This window comes from Grampus griseus (genome assembly GCF_964374135.1).
Source record: "Grampus griseus genome assembly, chromosome: 5".
NCBI classification, from domain to species: Eukaryota; Metazoa; Chordata; class Mammalia; order Artiodactyla; family Delphinidae; genus Grampus; species Grampus griseus.
Genome location: NC_138998.1, coordinates 95,838,888 through 95,862,373, shown reverse-complemented (window position 1 = coordinate 95,862,373; position 23,486 = coordinate 95,838,888). Strand labels below are relative to the sequence as shown.

The 23,486-nt window shown below is 37.8% G+C and overlaps 1 protein-coding gene across 1 annotated transcript in view; it reads left to right on the top strand.

Annotated features, from left to right (window-relative positions):
• The window catches only part of ADGRG7 (adhesion G protein-coupled receptor G7), a gene marked incomplete at both ends in the record, with an annotated part of 90,779 nt that extends 75,279 nt beyond the window's left edge, over window positions 1-15,500 (top strand). The window contains 1 exon segment of the mRNA XM_082655331.1: window positions 15,240-15,500. Coding sequence (XP_082511457.1) covers window positions 15,240-15,500 — 261 coding nt within the window.
• Between the last annotated feature and the right edge of the window lie 7,986 nt (window positions 15,501-23,486).

The window sequence follows — 23,486 nt, the reverse complement described above, 5'->3', positions numbered from 1 at the left end:
TTAATTTACCTAGGCTTGATTTATGACCCAAGATGTGATTTCTCCTGGAGAATGTTCCATGAGCACTTGAGAAGGAAGTGTATTCTGTTGTTTTTGGATGGAATGTCCTATAATTATCAATTCAGTCTATATTGTTTAATGTATCATTTAAAGCTTGTGTTTCCTTATTTATTTTCATTTTGGATGATCTGTCCATTGGTGAAAGTGGACAGATTAGAGTCCCCTACTATGTTAAATTCCCCTACTATGATTGTGTTACTGTCGATTTCCCCTTTTATGGCTGTTAGCATTTGCCTTATGTATTGAGGTGCTCCTATGTTGGGTACATAAATATTTACAAGTGTTATATTTTCTTCTTGGATTCATACCTTGATCCTTATGTAGTGTCATTCTTTGTTTCTTGTAATAGTCTTTATTTTAAAGTCTATTTTTTCTGATATGAGAATTGCTACTCCAGCTTTCTTTTGATTTCCATTTGCATGGAATACTTTCTTCCAGTTTGTATGTGTCCCTTGGTCTGAAGTGTGTCTCTTGTAGACAGCATATATATCGGTCTTCTGTTTGTTTCCATTTAGCCAGTGCTTTTCTTTGGTTGGAGCATTTAATCCATTTACATTTAAGGTAGTTATCGATATGTATGTTCCTCTTACCATTTTCTTAATTGTTTTGGGCTTTTTATTGTAGGGCTTTTCCTTCTCTTGTGTTTCCTACCTAGAGAAGTTCCTTTTAGCATTCGTTGTAAAGCTGGCTTGATGATGCTGAATTCTCTTAGCTTTTGCTCATCTGTAAAGGTTTTAATTTCTCCATCTTATCTGAATGAGATCCTTGCTGGGTAGAGTAATCTTGATTGTAGGTTTTTCCCTTTCATCACTTTAAATATGTCCTGACACTCCCTTCTAGCTTGCAGAATTTCTGCTGAAAGATAAGCTGTTAACCTTATGGGGATTCCCTTATATGTTATTTGTTGTTTTCCCCTTGCTGCCTTTAACATTTTACTTTGTCTTTAATTTTTGATAGTTTGATTAATATGTGTCTTGACGTGTTTCTCCTTGGATTTATCCTGTATGGGACCCTCTGTGCTTCCTGGACTTGATTGACTATTTCCTTTCCCATATTAGGGAATTTTTCAACTATAATCTCTTCAAATATTTTATCAGTCCCTCTCTTTTTCTCTTCTTCTTCTAGGACCCCTGTAATTCGAATGTTGGTGCATTTAATATTGTCCCAGAGGTCTCTGAGACTGTCCTCTATTCTTTTCATTCTTTTGTCTTTATTCTGCTGTGCAGTAGTTATTTCCACTGTTTTATCTTCCAGGTCACTTATCCGTTCTTCTGCCTCAGTTATTCTGCTATTGATTCCTTCTAGAGAATTTTTAATTTCATTTATTGTGTTGTTCAGCATTGTTTGTTTGCTCTTTAGTTCTTCTAGGTCCTTGTTAAAAGTTTCTTGTATTTTTCTCCATTCTATTTCCAAGATTTTGGATCATCTTTACTGTCATTACTCTGATACTTTTTCAGGTAGACTGCCTATTTCCTCTTCATTTGTTTGGTCTGGTGGATTTTTACCTTGCTCCTTTATTTGCTGGGTGTTTCTCTGTCTTCTCATTTTGCTTAACTTACTATGGGGTCTCCTTTTTGCAGGCTGCACGTTCATAGTTCCCGTTGTTTTTGGTGTCTGCCCCCAGTGGCGAAGTTTGGTTCAGTCGGTTGTGTAGGCTTCCTGGTCGAGGGGACTGGTGCCTGTGTTCTGGTGTATGAGGCTGGATCTTGTCTTTCTGGTGGGCAGGACCATGTCCAGTGTTGTGTTTTGGGGTGTCTGTGACCTTATTATGATTATGGGCAGCTTCTCTGTTAATGGGTGGGGTTGTGTTTGTGTCCTGCCAATTGTTTGTCATAGGGTTTCCAGCACTGTATCTTGCTGGTCATTGAGTGGAGCTGAGTCTTAACGTTGAGATGGAGATGTCTGGGAGAGCTTTCACCATTTGATATTACCTGGAGCTGGGAGGTCTCTTATAGACCAATGTTCTGAACTTGGCTTTCCCACCTCAGAGGTACAGGCCTGACACCTGGCTAGAGCACCCAGACTCTACCAGTCACATGGCTCAGAAGAAAAGGGAGAGAAGAAGGAAAGAAATGAAAAATAAATATAATAAAAGTTTTTAAAATAAAAAATTATTAAAAATAAATCAAAAAGTAATAAAAAAAGAAAGAAAGAAGAGAGCAACCAAACCATAAAACAAATCCACCAATGATAACAAGCACTAAAAACTATACTAAAAACAAAGAAACAAACAAAAAACCTGGACAGATAGAATGCTAGGACAAATGGTAAAAGTAAAACTATACAGACAAACTCACACAAAGAAGCATACACATTCACAAAAAGAGAAAAAGGAAAAAAATCTATATATAAAAGGAAAAAAAGGAAGAGAGCAATGAAATCAATAAACAAATCTACCAATGATAATAAACTCTAAATACTTAACTAACATAAACTTAAAACCAGAAACAAATTAGATGCAGACAGCAAATCCCAAGTCTACAGTTGCCCGCAAGGTCCACTGCTTCAATTTTGGGGTGATTCAAAGTCTATTCAGGTATTCCAGAGATGCAGGGTACATCAGGTTGATTGTGGAGATTTAATCCGCAGCTCCTGAGACTGCATGGAGAGATTTCCCTTTCTCTTCTTTGTTCGCACAGCTCCTGGGGTTCAGCTTTGTATTTGGCCTTGCCTGTGCGTGTAGTTCACCTGAGGGTGTCTGTTCTTTGCTGAGACAGGATGGGGTTAAAGTAGCAGCTGATTAGGTGGCTCTGGCTCATTCAGGCTGGGAGTAGGGAGGGGTGTGGAATGTGGGGCAAGCTTGTGGCGGCAGAGGCCGGCATGACATTGCAACAGCCTGAGGCGCACCATGTGTTCTCCCCGGGAAGTTGTCCCTGGATCACGGGACCCTGGCAATTGTGGGCTGCACAGGCTCCTGGGAGGGCAGGTGTGGATAGTGACCTGTGCTTACACACAGGCTTCTTGGTGGCTGCAGCAGGAGCCTTAGGGTTTCATGCCCATCTCTGGGGTCCGTGCTGTTAGCTGGGGCTCGCGCCCGTCTCTGGAGCTCATTTAATTGGTGCTCTGAATCCCCTGTCCTTGCGCCCCCTAAAACAATGGTCTCTCTCCTCTTAGGGAGTTTCAGACTTTTTCCCGGACTTCCTCCCGGCTAGCTGTGGCTCACTAGCCCCCTTCAGGCTGTGTTCATGCAGCCAATCCCAGTCCTCTCCCTGGGATCTGACCTCTGAAGCCCGAGCCTCAGCTCCCAGCCCCCACCTGCCCCAGCGTGTGATCAGACAAGCCTCTCAGGCTGGTGAGTGCTGGTCAGCATCAATCTTCTGTGCGGGAATCCGTCCACTTTGCCCTCTGCACCCCTGTTGCTGTGCTCTCCTCCGTGGCTCTGAAGCTTCCCCCACTCCCACCCACTGTCTCTGCCCGCGAAGGGGCTTCCTAGTGTGTGGAAACTTTTCCTCCTTCACAGCTCTTTCCCAGAGGTGCAGGTCCCATCCCTATTCTTTTGTCTTGTTTTTTGCTTTTTTCTTTTGCCCTACCCAGGTATGTGGAGAGTTTCTTGCTTTTGGGGGAAGTCTGAGGTCTTCTGCCAGCATTCAGTAGGTGTTCTGTAGGAGTTGTTCCACGTGTAGATGTATTTGTGGGATGGAAGGTGATCTCCATGTCTTACTCCTCCGCCATCTTGAAGGTCTCCTGCAACTGATTTCTGTAAGTTATTTTTTTATCCTGCAACTTTACTAAATTTATTTATTAGTTCTGGTTTTCTGGTGGAGTCTTTTGGGTTTTCTATATTTAAGATAATTTCGTCTGCCAGCAGAGACAGTATTATTTTTTCCTTTCCAACTTGGATGCCTGTTATTTCTTTTTCCTGGCTATTGTTCCGACTAGGACTTCCAGTAGTATGTTGAATGGATGTGGCAAGAGTGGGCATCCTTGTCTTATTCCTGTCTTAGAGGAAAGGCTTTTAATTTTCACCATTGAGTGTGATGTTAGCTGTGGGCTTGTCAGATGTGGCCTTTATTATGTTGATGAACAATCCTTCTATACCTTATTTGTTGAGAGTTTTTCTCATGAAAGCATGTTGAATTTTGTTAAATACTTTTTCTGCATCTATTGAAATGATCCCGATTTTTGTCCTTCATTCTGTTCATGTGGTATATCACATTTATTGATTTGCATATGTTGAACCATTCTTGCTTCCAGGGTTGAGTCCCATTTGATCATGGTGTATGATCCTTTTAATGTATTTTTGAATTCAGTTTGCTAATATTTTGTTGAGGATTTTGCATCTATGGTCATCAGGAATATGGCTTGTAATTTTCTTTTCTTGTAGTGTCCTTATCTGGCTTCAGTATTAGGGTGATGCTGGCCCTGTAAAGAGTTTGCAAGTGTTCCTTCATCTTCACTTTTTTTGGGAAAGTTTGAGAAGGTTTGGTATTCATTCTTTAAATGTTTGGTATAGCTCACCTGTGAAGCCATCTTGTCCTGGGCTTTTATGTCCTGGGCTTTTAATCTTTTAAAAGATTAAATTACTGATTCAATCTCCTTGTTCATTATTGCTCCATTTAGATTTTCTATTACATCTTGATCCAGTCTTGGTAAGTTGTGTCTGAATATTTTTTCTTTTAATTCTTTTAAATTTAATGAGACTGATTTTATGGACTAATAAGCATTTGGTCTATCTTGGTGAACAAAACATTTAACTTGGAAAAGAATGGTATTCTGTAGTTGTCGGGTATAGTGTACTAAAAATGTCAATAGATGATTGTTAGTACTGTACAGATTTTCTTAGCAACATTTTTGGTTCTCTCAACTGCTGAAAAAGGAATGCTAAAATCTCCAACTGTGATTGTGAATTTGTTTATTCTCTCCTTAATTCTGCCAATTTTTGCATCAGATGTGTTGAGGTTCTGCTATCAGATGCATAGACATTTATGATTATTATGTTTTTTTTAAGATGTTGGGGGTAGGAGTTTATTAATTAATTAATTTATTTTTGGCTGTGTTGGGTCTTCGTTTCTGTGCAAGGGCTTTCTCTAGTTGTGGCAAGTGGGGGCCACTCTTCATCGCAGTGCGCGGGCCTCTCACTATCGTGGCCTCTTTTTTTGCGGAGCACAGGCTCCAGACGTGCAGACTCAGTAGTTGTGGCTCATGGGCCTAGTTGCTCCGCGGCATGTGGGATCCTCCCAGACTAGGGCTCGAACCCGTGTCCCCTGCATTAGCAGGCAGATTCTCAACCACTGCGCCACCAGGTAAGCCCTATGATTATTATGACTTTGAATGAACTGACCCTTTATCATTTGGAAATGTCCCTCCTTAACTCTGATAATGCTCTTTGTCATGAAGTCTACTTTATCTGATATATGGCCTTCTTATGCATATTGATTACATGATACATATTTTTTCATCCATTCACTTTCAACCTATCTGTGCCTTTATATTTAAAGTATGTATCTTACAGACAGCAAGTAGATGGGTCTTTTATCAATTCTGGCAATCTCTGTCTTTTGAGTGTTTAGTCTGTTTGAGCTAATGTAATTATTAATGTGCATGAATTTATGTCTAACATTTTACTATTTGCTTTCTGTTGCCACTCTATTTTTTATTCCTTTGTTCCTCTTTTCCTGCCTACTTTTGGGTAAATTTAGTAGTACTAGGATTCCATTTTCATTTATATGTTGGTTATTAAGCAATATCCCAGCATATATTTTGTTGATTTAGGGATACATTATACATCCTTAACTTTCCATACTCAACGGAGTTAATATTTTACCACTTACACTAAAATTTAAGACTCTTGTAACAGTATAAGCTTACGTGTTATTCTTCCTTCCTTTATGTTATAGTTGTCTGATGTACTACATGTGCATACATTATAAACCCCACAATGGAGTGTTATTGGTTTTGCTTGTTCTTAATCCCTTCTTGAAGATCTGAATTTCCATGTGATTTTGTTTCCCTTCAGGCTGAAAACTTTCCTTTAGAATTTCTTAGTATATATCTTCTGGTGAAAAATTCTTTCAGTTTTCTTTTACCTAAAAATGTCTTTATTTAGCTTTCATTGTTGAGAGACATTTTCACTGGATATAGAATTATGACTTGACAGAGTTTTTTTTTCCTTTTAGCATTATGAAGAAGTAATTTCACAAACTGGCTCCAGTTTCTAATGAGACAGCTTCAATGTTTTGCATTATTTTTCCTCCTGTTATATAATGTGTTACTTTCCTCTGGTTATTTTCAGGGTTTTCCCTTTATTTTTGACTTTTATCATTTTGACTATAATGTGCCCAGATATTATTTTATTTTATTTTTTGCATTTATTCTGCTTGGGATTGCTGAGTTTCTTGAATCTATTAATTTATGTCTTTCATCAAATTTGAGAAATTTGCAGCCATTATTTTTCAAATAGTTTTTGTGTCCCATTCTCTCTCTTCTCTCTTTCTGGGACTGTAAGTACATGTTAGTTAATTTAATATTGTTCTTCAGGTTCCTGAGCTCTGTTCATTCTTTCTCATTCTTTCTCCTTGCTATTCATCAGACTGGATCATCCTGGTGATCTGTCTCCAAGGACACTGATTTTTTTCTTTAGGCATCTTCAGTTTGCTATTGAGCCTATCCAGTGATTTTTATTTCAGATATTGTACCTTTATAGTTTACAAATTTTTGTTTTGTTATATTTTATTGTAGTACATTTTGCTTACATTTCCTTATTTTTGGCTCATTATGAGTACATTTTCTTTTGTACTCTATGAATACATCTGTAAGCATGTTGTAATAGTACTTTAAATTTCTTGTTTGCTAAATTTAACATCTGGGTCATTTTGGACATTCCCCATTCATTGCTTTTTTTCTATAGTATGGGCCATGTTTTTCTGTTTTTTCATATGTTTGGTAATTTCAATTATTTCCAGAGCATTATAGATCCTACACCGTCGCAACTCTGCATTCTGCTATATTCCTACCAAGAGTGGAGTTACCATATGATTAACTTAGCTGGACTAAAATTGAAAACTATCTCTCCCTAGGGTGGGCAGCTGAAATCTCTGTTTAGTGTTTTTAGCCTTACCTGTGCTTCTCGGAGTCCATCCCAACCATTTGTAATTCAGAGGTTACTCAGCCATTTGGGCAGAGTTTATAAACAGACTCTGGAGCTCCTCCTCTCTGTCTTCTCCTGGATATTCATATCCATACTGTTACTTACTTTCCATCTGCTGTGGTTGCCCTAAACCCTGTCTTCTGTTTTTTCAACCTAATAAAACTGCCTGTTTCAACTCCAGGTTTACTCATCCTGCATGGGCTGATTATGGTGTGACTTCAGGCTAAAAGATATTAAGCACAAAACAAAATATGGAAACCTACCCAGTGGAACTCCCTTTTTCCTAAGTGTAGATTCCTCTTCCAGTTTCTGACTGCTTTTGCTTGCCCTCCAATGTCTTCATATAGGTTTTAAAAAATATTTTGTCCAGAGTTTATAGTTTTAATATGCAAGAGGGTTGATTTGATAGGAGCAGAACCATATAAAGTTGTTTTTGTGACATAAGTCATACATAGGACTGAAGATACTTTTATTCCTTGAGACTTATCTCAAGAATATATTTAACAATAAATCTTTTAAAAAATTCCATTAATACTTTGTTTAAAAAAATCTGAATTGAAGATTTATATTCTTTTTTTTCTTTGGAAACCATTCTGTTAACATCTTGGGAGTATCTACTGTGAGAGAAGCTCAATATTTAGGCTAAGGATTATGGTCACCTTCTGATTTTCATCATGGCAAAAATAATCATATAGATGAACCAAAATGGTAGATGAAAATAAAAATTCTGTTTGACCTCACAAGATTTTTTTTTATTATTTTGTATTATACATGGGGGATGTCAAAATTTTAAGATAAAACAAGGAGGCATTATTGAAAGACTTAACCTTGAAATCAGGAATTTCTCTCTGTGCTTCTTATTCTATCCCTCTTCCCATAGTGAACATTGCCTTTTACTCTGATGAAAAATATTGCAAGGACTTTTCCCTCTGTATATAGAGTTCCATTTTTTCTGAGTTGGCAGAGTGAATTATACTTCAATATAATGAAAGTACCCTTCTTTTTTAATTTATTTTTTTTTAAATTCAGGTATAGTTGATTTACGGTATTGTGTAAGTTTCAGGTATATGATATAGTGATTCACAATTTTTAAAGATTATAGTTCTTATAAAATATTCCCTGTGTTGTAAAATATATTCTTGTAGCTTATTTATTTTATACATAGTAGCTTGTACCTCTTAATCCCCTACCTTTATTTTGCCCCTCACTTCTTCCCTCTCCTCACTGGTAACCACTAGTTTGTTCTCTGTATCTGTGAGTCTGTTTCTTTTCTGTTACATTCACTAGTTTGTTTTATTTTTTAGATTCCACACATAAGTGATATCATACAGTGTTTGTCTTTCTCAGTCTGACTTATTTCACTAAGCATAATACCCTCCAAGTCTATCCATGTTGTTGAAAATGGCAAAATTTCATTCTTCTCATGGCTGAGTAGTATTCCATTGTACATACATACCACATCTTCATTTTTTTCTTTTAAAGTTATGGGAGATATACTTTGATTTTTAATCCATTCATCTGTTGATGGACACTTAGGTTGCTTCCATATCTTGGCTATTGTAAATAATATTGTTATGAACATTGGGGTGCACGTATCTTTTTGAATTAATGTTTTTCTTTTCTTTGGTTGTATGCCCACAAGTGGAATTGCTAGATCATATGGTAGTTGTATATTTAATTTTTTTGAGTAAGCTCCATACCGTGTTCCGCAGTGTCTGCACCAATTTACATTCCTAACGACAGTGGAAAGTACCCTTCTTCTAAACTACGCACCCTGCACCAGGATCATTTGTGTGAAAAATGTGATCACTGGACCACCTACATGAGGCAAGAAAAGACACTCCTTAGTGAGAGCTTGCTTCTTAAGCTCCAGACCTCTAACCCTGAAAGCAAAGGGATAATTCCTAAAATCCTACATAGATTGTTATTAGTATAAAAAAATTTCCAATTTAATATTTACTGAGATTATCTTCTGACAATATTTTTATATGTCACATATGTACTTTTTCAAGGGGATATAGTTTTCAAGTTATCTTTTGTAAAATCTTATTTACCTTTAACTTGTTTATCAAAGCCAGAGAAAGGCATGTAAAATTCCCTTTTACACTTTTCTACCAGTTTTTCTTCTGTTTAACTGTTTGTCTTTATACAAATTAATGCTGTATTATCATGTTTCTAAAAATTCATGGATGTTGTATATTTCTGGTGCTTGATAACTTTCATCAATATAACAGGTCACTCTCAGTCCTATTTTATCTTGAAATCTAATTTTCCATATATTAATGTAGCAACTTCTAATTTGTTTTTATGCGATGTTATCTAATCTATGTTAGTTCTTTTGTCATTAACCTTTCTATGTCACTTTGTTTTTGACTTACCATTTTTGAGATCCCATATATTTAGATTATATTTTTTTTAATAGAATTTATTTATTTATTTATTTATTTATCTCTGCATTGGGCCTTTGTTGCTGCACACGGGCTTTCTCTAGTTGTGGTGAGTTGGGGCTACTCTTCATGTGGTGTGTGGGCTTCTCATTGTGGTGGCTTCTCTTGTTGCAGAGCACGGGCTCTAGGTGCACAAGCTTCAGTAGCTGTGGCACATGGGCTCAGTAGTTGTGGCTCCTGGGCTCTAGAGCTCCGGCTCAGTAGTTGTGGTGCATGGGTTTAGTTGCTTCATGGCACATGGGATCTTCCTGGACCAGGGCTCAAACCTGTGTCCCCTGCATTGGCAGGTGGATTCTTAACCACTTAGCAACCAGGGGAGTCCCCAGATTGCGTTTTTAAAATCATTTTCTCATTGTTTTTCTATTTTATTTAAAAAGTTAAACTTTTATCTATATAGCTAAATATTGGTTATCAAAACTGGTATGTTTGATCTTATTCTGTTATCTTATTTTCTTTTTTTACATGTATCCATTTCTTCCTTTTTTTTATATGTTATGCCATATAAATTATATTTTCTTTTATTTAACCTTCTCCAATTAGAACATTTTCATCCCATTATTATTTTTGTTTATTAAACATTAATATAATTTATAAGATACAATTTTCAACTTCCAAAGTAAAACAATATGTATTGATTCCTCCCCTTTTTTTTAAAATTGGAGTATAGTTGATTTACAACATTGTGTTCGTTTCAGGTGTACAGCAAAGTGAATCAGTTATACATATACATATATTCATTCTTTTTTAGATTCTTTACATATAGGTTATTACAGAATATTGAGTAGAGTTCCCTGTGCTATACAGTAGGTCCTTATTAGTTATCTATTTTATATATAGGATTCCTCCCTTTTAGAGATAGTAAAATGAACACAGTTTAGCTGCTTCTTGTCTCCTGGTTTTATTGGTAAAATTTATCATACAATTATTGTTGTTAAATTATACTGTCTACATTTTCTTTCAAGAAATATTTATAATAGTTGGATTTTGTTTGATAATTGTACTAACTGCATTTTCTTATACTTAAATAGTTTCAATGCCTTTTGCCAGTCTTCTTTATTAGATTGTTATGTTATTTTGACTTCTTCATTTTAATGAATTTCTCATTAATAATAGCATATTTTGGAGTAATTGTTTAAAAGATAGTAAATATTAATGAGGACTTTCCTAGCTGATAATTTTTCTTTAGGTAACATGGCACATGAACCTCAGATTAGCTTGGCATTTAATTCTTGGCAATAATCTTTTTTTCATTGAAATTCTATAAACTTAATGAGATTTTATGTTGTGGATAAAAGGCTGAGAAAGGTCAGAATTTTTTTTTTTGGTTCTTCCCACTCTTATATCACCCATAAGAATATTTTTTGAAATAATTTTGAACTCATAAGAAGTTATAAAAATAGTACAGAGGGCTTCCCTGGTGGCGCACTGGTTGAGAGTCCGCCTGCCGATGCAGGGGACACGGGTTCGTGCCCCGGTCCGGGAAGATCCCACATGCCGCGGAGCGGCTGGGCCCGTGAGCCATGGCCGCTGAGCCTGCGCGTCCGGAGCCTGTTGCTCCGCAACGGGAGAGGCCACAACAGTGAGAGTGCCCGCGTACCGCAAAAAAAAAAAAAAAAAAGTACAGAGAGTTCCTATGTAGACCTCACCCAGCTCTTCCAGTGATAACACCTTATATAACTATAATAGATCTATTAAAAAATTATAACAGCAAAAAAAAGTAAATAAATAAAAATAAAAGAAAGACATTTTCCTACAAAAATAAATAAATAAAACCCAGGAAAGTGACATTGGTACAATCCACATAGATTATTCACTTATAGGCTTTAATCCCTTAAAATGAGGTATTTATTTATTTACTTATTGGGCTTAATATGTGGAATGTGAGATCTTGTTCCCAGACCAGGGATCGAACCCTTACCCCCTGCACTGGAACCACAGTCTTAACCACTGGACTGCCAGGGAAGTCCCTAAAATGATGGATTTTAATTCTAGATTTATTAATTCAACTATGAATTAAATAAATAAATTTGTTATCAAATACAATAGCATTATTGTAGTTTTGTAAGTTCATTTGTCCCTTTTTTCCTTGTACTCAAAAATTAACTTTTTATGGGTACAAGTCTCATCTCCTCAACTAGATTATCAGTTCTCTAGTGTAAGAAACATACTTGTGTGTATCTTTCACAGTAGATAACATCTAGTTTGATACTGGGATGGGCTATACTTCTCTAATATTTTGTGAAAAAACTATAGCATTTGATGATTGTCTCAGTGTTGGTTGTTTCTGGCTCTGGTCAAGTATCATTGAGGAGGGAAGTCTGTTACAAAACGGAAATCATTGGGGAGGGCATTAAGTCATTTTGGCTTGACCACAATGATGGAGAGCCTGTAGAGTGCAGTGTGGGGAGCTGCTTGACTATCTGAATTGCTACCAACAGGTTTAATGTGTGTAGGATCTCACCCTCTATCTCAGGCAGCCCTCTCCAGTGCTTTTTGAGAATAACTCCATTAAACAATAGATGTGTGCCTGCCACCAAATTTGAATGGATATAAGGCAGACCTTTACTGTTTGCAACACCCAATGGAAACTCCCCAGAAGGGCAATAAGTAGTGTAAGCTTAGTCTGGGATTGCCAGCTGAGTCATGGATTTGTCACCTAGAATGACCAGTAATTTAGAAAAGTATCTAAAAGAAGGTCTAGGCAAGGATATTCTCTCCTGCATGCACAGGAGAGGCATATTACAAAATAGAGGCTTGTTACAAAATGTTAATACTTTGTGGCAAAATTGAAGGTGGCCATGTGGCAGGAGTGCTGGACTAAAAGGCAGGAGATTTAAGCTGTCTTCCAGCTCTACAATTAATTATTCATATGATTTTAGGAAAGTCACACATCCTTTCTGAGTGAGGCATGTAAAATATAAAATGAAGGGGGGCTGTTAACATTAACACAGTGCTTTACAAAGTGAGCTTGAATATTGCCTACATCAGAATTTACATAATGTGTTAAAATGCTGATTCCTGGGCCTCACCCCTTACCAACTCAGTCAGAACCTGTGGGCTAAGAGCTAGGAATCTTCAGGTGATTGTTATGTATACTGAAGAATAGCAACAACTAGCTTAGTTCACCTGGAAGGCTCCTTCGAGATTTAGAATAATCTATAATTCTAATAAACATTTACTAAGTGCTACAGATACTACTTAAAAGGTATAGTTTGATCTTTGTGCTAGTGAGAATTAGTTTGACCCATAGGTTTTGTCTTTTCAGATAACATCTTTGGGATTTTAGGGAGCATGGAAATATTGGGAGTCCATTCAGACAGAGTCCCTCAGGATGGTAGCTTTATGGATCCTCCATGGTCTAGGTTTTTTCCTAATTATTGTACAACCAGAAATTCTATCCAGTCTTATCTTTACCTTAGAGTTTAAAGTTTGGAAAATCCAGGTGAAGTAGCGTACTCCACAAAGAGAATGCTTCTCTAGGGACCAGATTTTTCATGTCTCCAAAACAAATTTCTCTCCCTTGAACAATCAGGATGGCCAGTAGCCACTTTTGTCCTCCTGAAACCCATGTCCCATTGAAAACTTCCTTCTGTCGTCAAGGCCTTCTTCAGGGGAGTAGATACCCCAATCAATTTAATCTTCCTGCTTTTGGCCAAAGAACTAGTCTATCCCTTGCCAATATGTATTGATTTTATTAGTCAAATTCGCAGAGTTATCGAACCATAGAACCAGAAGTCTGTAACAGTATTCATAGGATATGATTCTAGAAATAATCCTTTTAAAGCTTGGAGCCTAATAGATGCCAATCTGGGAGACATCCATGGATTTTTTTTTAAATAACTTTTTCATTTTGAAATAGTCTTACACAAGAAGTTGCAAAGATAGTACAGAGTTCCCATGTACTCTTTGACCAGCTTTTCCCAATAAGATTTGTATAACAGTGTCAAAATCAAGAAATGAAGATTGGCACAATATTCTCAACTCAACAGCAGATATTATTTAATCTGTTTTTCCACAAAGGATATTAATGAGGAATTATCAGGGTTTTTTAGATGCTGTAATACACTTTACATGATCTTTCTATTACAGTTACAAGCAAGAGACAGAGTAGTGTATTGGATAGAGGAGTTTTGGAGCCAAACATACATTTTAATTCCAGACTCTGATTACTGGTTGGATAATTTTAGGCAACTTACTTAATTTGTCTGAGCTATAGTTTCCTTATCTGTAACATGGGGTAATGAAGCTTATTTTATAGGGTTGAAGTTAGGACTAAATGAGAAGGATTAAATGATGAATATTGAAGGAAAAGCAAGTGTCTGGCATTAATAGGACCGCAATAAGTGGTTCTATACATTTAAAAAATGTATAGAAAATAGTGTTCAGTCTTTTGTGGGTTAATTACTTGTGCACATCTGGTCTTCATATGTAACGTACAGAAAAGCAATGAGTAGAAGTGCTTAAAAATTTTTTTTGTCCTTAAATATACCAAACTTCTAGTTATTTTACCAAAACTCCAAAAATGTAGAATCATAGAATGTTGGAACTGTAAGAAGAATTAGGTAACCCATAGTCAATCTGCCCCATTAGGAAATCGAAGATCATAGACATCAGAAAAAGAGCAAAGTTACTGTGGTATACGAAAAAATTAATATTTGGTCTTTGTCCTCAGTTCCTGGCACACAGTTCCTTTAATCCTTGAACTCCCCGGAGTGATGAGTGTTTTTTGCATGCTAATAAGATGACCAGTCGCTGAGGCCCCCAGATTGCTTCAGTATGGAGGCTGGTCGGTCACCAGAAAGACCAAGGCTTGGTTAGAAGCTTGGAACTTCTAGCCCGCTCCACAATCTCCAGGAATGGGAGAGGGGTTGGATATTGAGTCATTTACCAACAGCTAATGATTTAATCAATCACAACTATGTAATGAAACCTTTATAAAAACCCCTAAAAGAAGGGGTTTGGAGAGCTTGCATGTTGGTGAACAGATTAAAGTGCTGGGAGGGTAACACACTCAGAGAGGGCATGGAAGCTCCATGCTCTTGCACTGTAATCTCTTCTGTTTGGCTGTTCCTGAGTTGTACCCTTTATAATAAACAAGTAATAGTAAGTAAAACTCTTTCCTGAGTGAGTTCTGTGAGTCTTTTCAGCAAATTATCAAACCTGAAGTGGGGAGGCAATAGGCACGTTGGACAGAAGTGTGGATAGCCCGGGGACCTAATACTCCTAATACTTGTTACTGGCACCACTAGTGAGGGCAGTCTTGTGGGACTGAGCCCTTCACCTGTAGGGTCTGACACGAACTCTGAGTAGTTAGTGTCAGAATTGAATTAAATTGTAGGACACCCAGTTGGTGTCAGAATTGGTTGGTGTCAGGAGGAAAAAAAGCCTCCCAGTTGCACAGCCAACATGTGGCAAATGGGGACCTGAATTCAGGTCTCTTAACTCTACTACTTACGTATAGCACTTCAGATATGAGAATAATATTGCCCTAACCCTCTTAGACAAAAAAGTACACAGCAGCTGCTGACTGGTAAACTCAGGTTCCTGTACATGAAGAAGGGTGGGTGGCAGGGTGAAATACAATTTCTTCCCTTATTCTGTATCTCAAGACTTATCTAATATTAAACTTTTATTCCGTCTGCCAGGGATTGCAAATTTTTATCCTTCACACTGTCAGAACAAAAATCTTCCAGAGTAAATCTTCCGAAGTGTTGAAGTCATTGTCGTTAACTGCTGGGAGGGTGAAAGTGCTGCCATCAATGACCCCACTGAGGCTGTATGTAAGGATGTATAACATGCTCAGGTCATTACTAGCCCTAAATGAACACTTTTGGCTGCTGGAGCCATCTATACTTACCAAGGAAATGGCATCGTCTGAAAGTGACCAAGAAAACCCAAGCATCTAGACAGGAAAACTGTTACCTTTTGTGGTCCTCTTTTTATTCAACTCATGTGTTTCACTTTTTCTATTTCCTTCCTTTATTACCCAGTCTTCTCAAAGTCTCTCTCAGTATATTTTGCTTAAGGTTAAGAATCAGGTAAAACCTGTTGTTTATTATCATCAGGGATAGTGAATTTGGTAGTTTTTCTGTTATTCAATAGATTCTTACTCCAATGAAGTGAAGAATGCCACTCAGCTTTCAAGATAATCATTGCTCCATACGTCATAAAGTCTATGTGACGAAGTTTGATAAAAATATAGAACCTAAAAAATTCTTTTACTGTTTACTAAAAAGGACATGAGGAGAAAAATTTACCCTCCAGAACAAAATGACTCTTGGTGAACACTGAAGGGAGTAGCTTGTATATATCATACTTTTTTTTTTTTTTGCAGTACGCGGGCCTCTCACTGTTGTGGCCTCTCCCGTTGCAGAGCACAGGCTCCGGATGCACAGGCTCAGCAGCCATGGCTCACGGGCCCAGCCGCTGCGTGGCATGTGGGATCTTCCCGGACTGGGGCACGAACCCGTGTCCCCTGCATCAGCAGGCGGACTCTCAACGACTGCGCCACCAGGGAAGCCCCTGTATCATACTTTTAATCTGTGAATATTTTAAATTTGTATGTGCTTATACTCTTATTTCCAATTAAGAATTTTGCACCAATTTAACCTCTGGAAAGTGTATTTTTTTTTTCTGTTAAAAAAGCATATTTTATGACCAGAGGAATTGACCCCATGAGAAATGGGAAGTGAGACTAGAAGAATTAGCTCGTTGCTAAAGCCTCTGAATATTTCCTTCCGGTTCTTGCTATATTTACCCTTTTATTGATGAAATGACAGTGAGGCTCAAAAAATGAAAAGTTAGTCGCAATCACCCCTTATGGCTTTTAAAAGATCAAGCCGCTCATGGAGTTTCAAACACTTAAATTATTAATGGCTTCCTAAATAAAAAATGACCTCCACTGGTTTGGGGAGCACTCCCACTGGACTTAGGAGATAGTCTTTGAATTGCTGTGTTCTGTTTTGTCCTAAACTAGGCAGCTGCTGTGAGTGCACTGAACTAAGGGACTAACAAATGTCATGTGAGCTGTGGCATACTCTTCTTACCACGCTCTAAAGAACATGTGTTTTTTATATAGAAATGGTTGTAAATGACTGTTAGATTTCTAGGCGAGCCAAGAGCATATTTCATCTATAGTATAATTGAGACCTTACAGGATAATGGAAAAAAGTAAAAGGAAGAGAATATAGAAGTAAAGCAATTCTCAGAGGTTAGTGTTTTTAGTGGTGTTATAGTGCCATCCCTAGATAGGGGCTTGACTTTGGGAAAATTACAAGATGTGGTTGACTTACTTTATGTCCTGGAATTTATATTCAGATTAAAATAAACCTTAAGTAAAGGCCACTTTAAATGTGAAAAAAAAATCACCAAAGAGACACATTTAGCCTGAGGGTGAAATATTTGTGTTCCCTTCGTGGTTTTAGTTTTCTTTGTACTTTTTTCAGCACTTTGGGGGGTATAGCAACCAAAATTTCACATAATGTTCCTGGAATGGCTCTACCATAAATGTACAAGCTCCGCACACATACTGTGGAAGCTAAGTCAGGTGGACATTGCTATTCCCCTGCCAACCCTGAAATCCTACCTCTTGGAAATAATTCTCTTGATTTAAGCCTTTACCTCATGCACTGGTCTGGAATCTTTTAGTTTAGTGATAGAGATCCAAGTCAGATTAGGTTAAGAGTCAAAGAGAGTTGAATGGTTCAATTCATTGTAAAGTGCAAGGGATGAGTTGGTTTTAGGTAGGGTGAACACGTTCTGGTTTGCCTGAGCCGGTCCCAATTTGTGCCTGTTGTCCTGATTCAAGTATTACCAACAGCCCCTTTTACTCTCGAGTGTCCTTGTTTGGGACACAAAATATATGATAACACTAACTTTAGGTCTAGAGTTCAAATGAAATGAGTTCAAAGAATGTGTCAGGATTCTCTTTTTCTCTCCCTGTTTCCTGGCTCTTTGTCCTTCTTTGTTTGGCTTCATCCTCATATTGGGTTTTCATGGTCGGACACTGGCCATTGGCATCCCCTTCCTCCTGCCCTGCAACTTCCCATCAGTGTCTCCCATGGGCTGCAGCCAGCCAGAAGCCAGTTGAGCCAGGAACCTGTGGGGCTCAGTCCCTTCTGATACAGAGCAAAGCAGGGGCAGCGAGAAGAAAGGACCAAAGAACTGGTACACCTTGATGAGTCATGTGCCCACAGGCACTGTGTCCAGGGAATATTGATCCAGCCTGAGTCACATACTCACTGTGAAGTGGAGGGATAGGGGATGACCTGTTTGATAGGATATCCTGGAGTGGAGAGTGGACAGTTACACCAAGGATGGGATGCTGGCAGCAAAACGTGGAGGCGTTTCCACTATATCTCCTGACAAAATACAAGTGCCTCATGGGACAACAACTGCTTCCAGGCTTATCAATCAGTTCCCTGCCTCTGAATAAGCCTGTTAGATCCTTGTCTGAGCAGGGTTTGAATGGGGTGGGTAAGGAAAGCAAGACATTTTTTGGTGCCTTTGAAGTTGAGGAGCAAGGACAAGGACTCTAGGAGCTGAAGCGTGATTTTACTTAAAAAGAAAATTTCAGGAAAGGAAGACTCAGAGTACTGCAGAACTGGTTTTCATGATATTACATGGGCCCAATGTTTCCTGTTTCTGATATATTGTGTGTGATAACAGTACCCCTATATCCTTTTCGGTTGTGGTAGAACATGTTGTTTCTTCAGGGAACAACCATCCTAACCTTTGGGTTTCCTTTCCTGGGTCTTAACAGTTCAGAGCTTAATTGTCAGAGTCTGGATTGCTTTTTCTCTTACCCTTTCCATTTTGAAGTTCATGTTGCCTCTTTTTTTATGTTACCAACAAAGGGAGATCATTCTCAAGCTCATTGCTATCAGTTTGTCATTGCCTCATTCAGAAGAGCTTGGCATTCTTTGCCAATGCTTGGGAAACCTGGGCTAAAAGTGCCGACTGGATCATACCAGCCTGTCAACCACTGGAGCTCTCTAGCCCTGTGGAACCTCTTTAATGTTACCCTGGGATCTTCAGTACCTGGCTCCTTAAATGAGGTGCAAGACAGAGCCACCAGGATTGGTTCCATCCCCGGGGGTGGGGTGGGAAACATGGGGCTGTAGGGGGAGGGGCCAGTTACTAAGAGAGGAAAAGCTTCCTGGTCACATTTTTAAAACATTGTACTAGCCGTGTTATGGCAATTTTAGAAGATATTTATAAATTATCTTTTTCAAAAAAGAAAAACCCGTAATTCCCTGACCTATCAATAATGTCTGTTTTTCCATGTTCCCTTATACTCTTTGTTTGAATACATAAGAATTTAAATAATTAATTACAGTAAATGAAATTTTATTCTGATTTTTAGTTACAATTTCCCAGTTCTTATAATAATTGATTGCATAATATATCATAAGTTACTAAGTTGTTCTGTTATTGGATGTCTAGATCATTTCAATTTTTAATATTGTAGTGACATATGATTAATAAACTGGTACATATAGTTTTTTTCCTTTCTTTTAAATTATTTCCTGCAGATAAATTCTCAGGATGATGTTAAGCATGTCAAAAGTATGAACCATTTGTTTAGGTTCCTTGTATATATTACTATATTGTCTTGACAACATTACATTAATTTATAGTGTCACCAACATTTGGAGTTACCATAAGCAGGTTTTTGTATAGTTTACTTTGGTATTTTATTTTTTTAATTATTTATATGCATTGTCCATTTATCAATTGAACTGTTTTTTTCCCTCATAAATTTGTATGAATTATTTTCTATTATGGTTATTAGCCCATTAACTATTACATTTAGTGACAATATTTTTCCTCAGTTTATTGTTTTCCTTTTTTAAAAAATATTTATTTATTTATTTATTTAATTTTGGTTGTGTCGGCTCTTTGTTGCTGCGCGCCGGCTTTCTCTAGTTGCGGTGAGCGGGCTTCTCATTGCGGTGGCTTCTTTTGTTGCGGAACACTGGCTCTAGGTGTGTGGGCTTCAGTAGTTGTGGCACATGGGCTCAGTAGTTGCGGCACGTGGGCTCTAGAGAGCAGGCTTAGTAGTTGTGGTGCACAGGCTTAGTTGCTCCATGGCATGTGGGATCTTCCTGGACCAGGGATCAAACCTGTGTCCCCTGCATTGGCAGGCAGATTCTTAACCACTGTGCTACCAGGGAAGTCCCTGTTTTCCTTTCTTTTTAATATAATGAAATGTTCACTCTGCATTTGATTCAAAATATCCAAAAGATTTATGGAGCATTTAGCATTTCTTGAGTTTAAATGTCTTCATACAGGCAGAGTATTTTTTGTTTTGTGTTAAGGAATATCTTAGGGATTATGTAAAATCTTCTAAAATGAAGAACAGGGGCATAAATATGCCAACCGAGGCCAACGGAATCACATATGACAGACACTTGCCATCTCTCACCCTATATTATATCGTACAGCAGCTGGGTGGGGTTCCATGACAGTTATTTTTTCCTCTTAAACATGCTTTCTGTCTCTTTGTGTCCATCCACCTTTTCTTAAAAATAAAACAGTAAATCTTGGAGAAGATTAGCAATTATTTGTTAACACACACAAAAACTTCAGAGAGATTCAAATGTTACATATGCATCATCTGTATTACTTCATTTACATATAGGTAACCTATTAAAATGCGTATTTGAAAAAAATGTAAAAGTTGCTGAAAAACTAAGTAAGGAAATCAGGAGGAAGAGAAAATAATCATAGGAGCAGAAAGTAAGAAGAGAGGTATGTTATTAGTACCCAAGGAACATGTCATATGAGCTTGCATTTTTGCTAGGAGTGGGCCACAGATTTGACCATAAGCTTCCTAACACCCAACATAAATAGGGAAATATGATCACACAAGTTACATACCTCTTAACAATTAAACAACAAACACACACTTCTTGGGAAAAACACAATTCTTCCAACACTACTTGAAATTGGTATTGATAAGTTTTTATGAAAATGTCCACCTGACTATATTACCAAATGAGAGAGCAAACTATTTTGAATGAACAAAAAAGCAATCACATTTGGAAACGCTTATGGAAAACCATACCTGCTAGTCTGCTCAGTGTAAACAGTCATGTGTAATGCTCAATGTTACCTCAAAGTTATACAATGCTATGTATATACAAAGAGACTCAATGCAGCATAGGAATCTTCAGTCTCATAAGTGGGTCACTGAAGACTGTTTTTTTTTTAAATATTGGAGTGATTTTCTTTAATTTTGGTTATTGGAGTCAATTTTGTTTTGTTTCCTTTTTTTTACTTTTAAAATTAACTTCATTGCCATATAATTTATATGCAACAAAATGCACCCATTTTAAGTGTATAATTAGATGAGTTTTAACAAATGTGTACACCTGTGAAAGCATCCTAAACAAGATTAAGAACACATCCTTCACCCTGTAATGCGCCCCGTCCCAGTTAAACCCTTCACCTGTCCCAGCTCCAGGCAACCACTGGTCTGCTTTCTACCACCATGTATTAGTTTTCCCTGTTCTAGATTGCCATGTGAATGGGACCATATCCTCTTTCGAGTCTGGCTTCTTTCATCCAGCATAGTGTTTTTGGGATTCATCTATGTTGTTTGTATCAGTGGTTTGCTTTTCATTGCTGAGTAGAATTCAGTTGTTTGGATAGATCATGTTTTGTTTATGTATTCACTAGTTGAGGGACATTTGGTCATTTCCAGGTTTTGAAAACCATGAATAAAACTGATATAACCGGGGCTTCCCTGGTGGCGCAGTGGTTGAGAGTCCGCCTGCCGATGCAGGGGATGCGGGTTCGTGCTCCGGTCCGGGAGAATCCCGCATGCCATGGAGCGGCTGGGCCCGTGGGCCTGTGGCCACTGGGCCTGCGCGTCTGGGGCCTGTGCTCCGCAACGGGAGAGGCCACAGCCGTGAGAACCCCGCATACTGCAAAAAAACCCTGATGTAACCGTTCTTCTACAAGTCTTTGTGTGGATATGTTTTCTCTTGAAATGTCTAGTAGAGTGTAATTGCTGAGTCATAGAGTAAGTGTATATTTAACTATATAGGAAACTGCCAAACAGTTTTCCAAAGTAGTTTTGCCATTTTATACTCTCAATAGCAATATAGGGGAGTTAGAATTTAAAGTCCTGATTTTTGAATTGTTTCAAAAAGTAGAAATAGGTCATAAATCCTTTTTTCAAGCTACTGACCATGTTTCTGAAAAATCCCGTTGCTTGATATGTTGTTAGCCCTCTATTTTAACAAAGAAGAGGAACAAAAAAATAAATGCAAAGCAGAGTGGTATGATCTAATGCTGTTATCTCTTAAAAGTTATATTTTCCAGGGAACTATAGTCCAATTCTTATCTTCTTCCAGTAGAGTTTTGTTACACGTGGAAGTATGACACTGATAATTTGCTGAACTTTGATATAAGGTATTATGAAATCATGATATAACAATTGAGACCTTCTGGACCTTTGCAATAACAAAAAAAGAAGATTGATTATTCTGCCATAGTACTTACCAAGTAATAGCAGACTAGGGCAGCATTCTGGACTGGGAGTTGTGGTCCCAGCTACAAGTTATGTGACTTGAAGCAAGACATTTGCCTCTCTGGGCATAAGCGTAGGCTCTACCTTTGTAATGGGCAGGACTAGGTAAATTCTAAATTCTGTACGAGCTCTAAGATTTTGTGACTCTAAATGCAGGCTGAAATTACTTTTAAATCAACTTTAAGTATTTTTTTCACGTACATATTACATGAGTATATTCCTTAAAAAAAAGGAAATAAATTAGAGCATGCCAGATAGAGTCAAAGTCCCAGCCCCTTCATCTCCTTTTCCTTCCCCTTCTCGCCAGAGTTAACCACTGTAATAAGTTTGCTGTGTATCCTTCCAAATTTTAAGAAATAGATATACAAAAAATTGTATACCCAAAGAAATTCATAGTCTTGTGTGTGTGCTTTTTTTTTCTCTTTTTTACATAACTGGTATAGGGAACAGATTTGGTGGTCCCCAGGAACACCCCCAGGTTCAATGATTCACTATGAGCACTCATAAAGTTCAGCATGAAGTCATATTCATGGCTATGATATATAGCAGGAAAACAATGTGAAGCAAAATTAGCCAAGGAAGAATTTGCATGGGTTGAAGTCTAGAGGAAACCAGGCACGAGCTTCCGAAAGTTCTCTTTCAGTGTGGTCACGCAGGATGTGCTTAATTCCTCCAGCAATGAGATGCTGTATACCAGGGAAAATCATTGGCGACTCAGTGCCCAGGTTTTACTCAGGACACGTCACAGAGGTGCGCTCTGCCTGGCATGTACGAAAATTCCAGACTCCCAGAAAGCAAGCAGGTGTCCAGCATAAACCACGTTGTTCGTACAGTTTAGGCACAATGCACCATTCTTGCCAAAGAATAGTGGGAATGCTCCAAATTCCCACCTTGCAAGCAGGTCTTTCTAAGAACAGTGTTCTCAGGCTACTACGTTAACATTTTTCTGCATTGTAACATAACTTTCTGAAACTTGCTTTTATCACTTGATACAATGTTTTTGAGATTGAACTGTGTGTGTGCATGTGTGCACATTTCTTTTAACTGCTCTATAGTCTTTTACTTGAAAATAACACATTGATGGGTATCTGTGTTCTCACATGCAAGGATTTCACTGGTACCCTAAAAGTAGGACTGCTGTGTCTTATAGGGTTGGGTATTTTAGTTGCTGATGACTATTACCATACCACCTTTTAAATAGTTTATTTCAATTTATGCCCCACAGCAAAGTATGAATGTCTCTTTTGCCATACCCTTTTCTATAAAGTCTTATAAAATTTTATCCAATATGTGAAACATCATCTCATTGTGATTTTATTTTGCATTTTTATTATGAGTAAGTTTTTCTTCATTG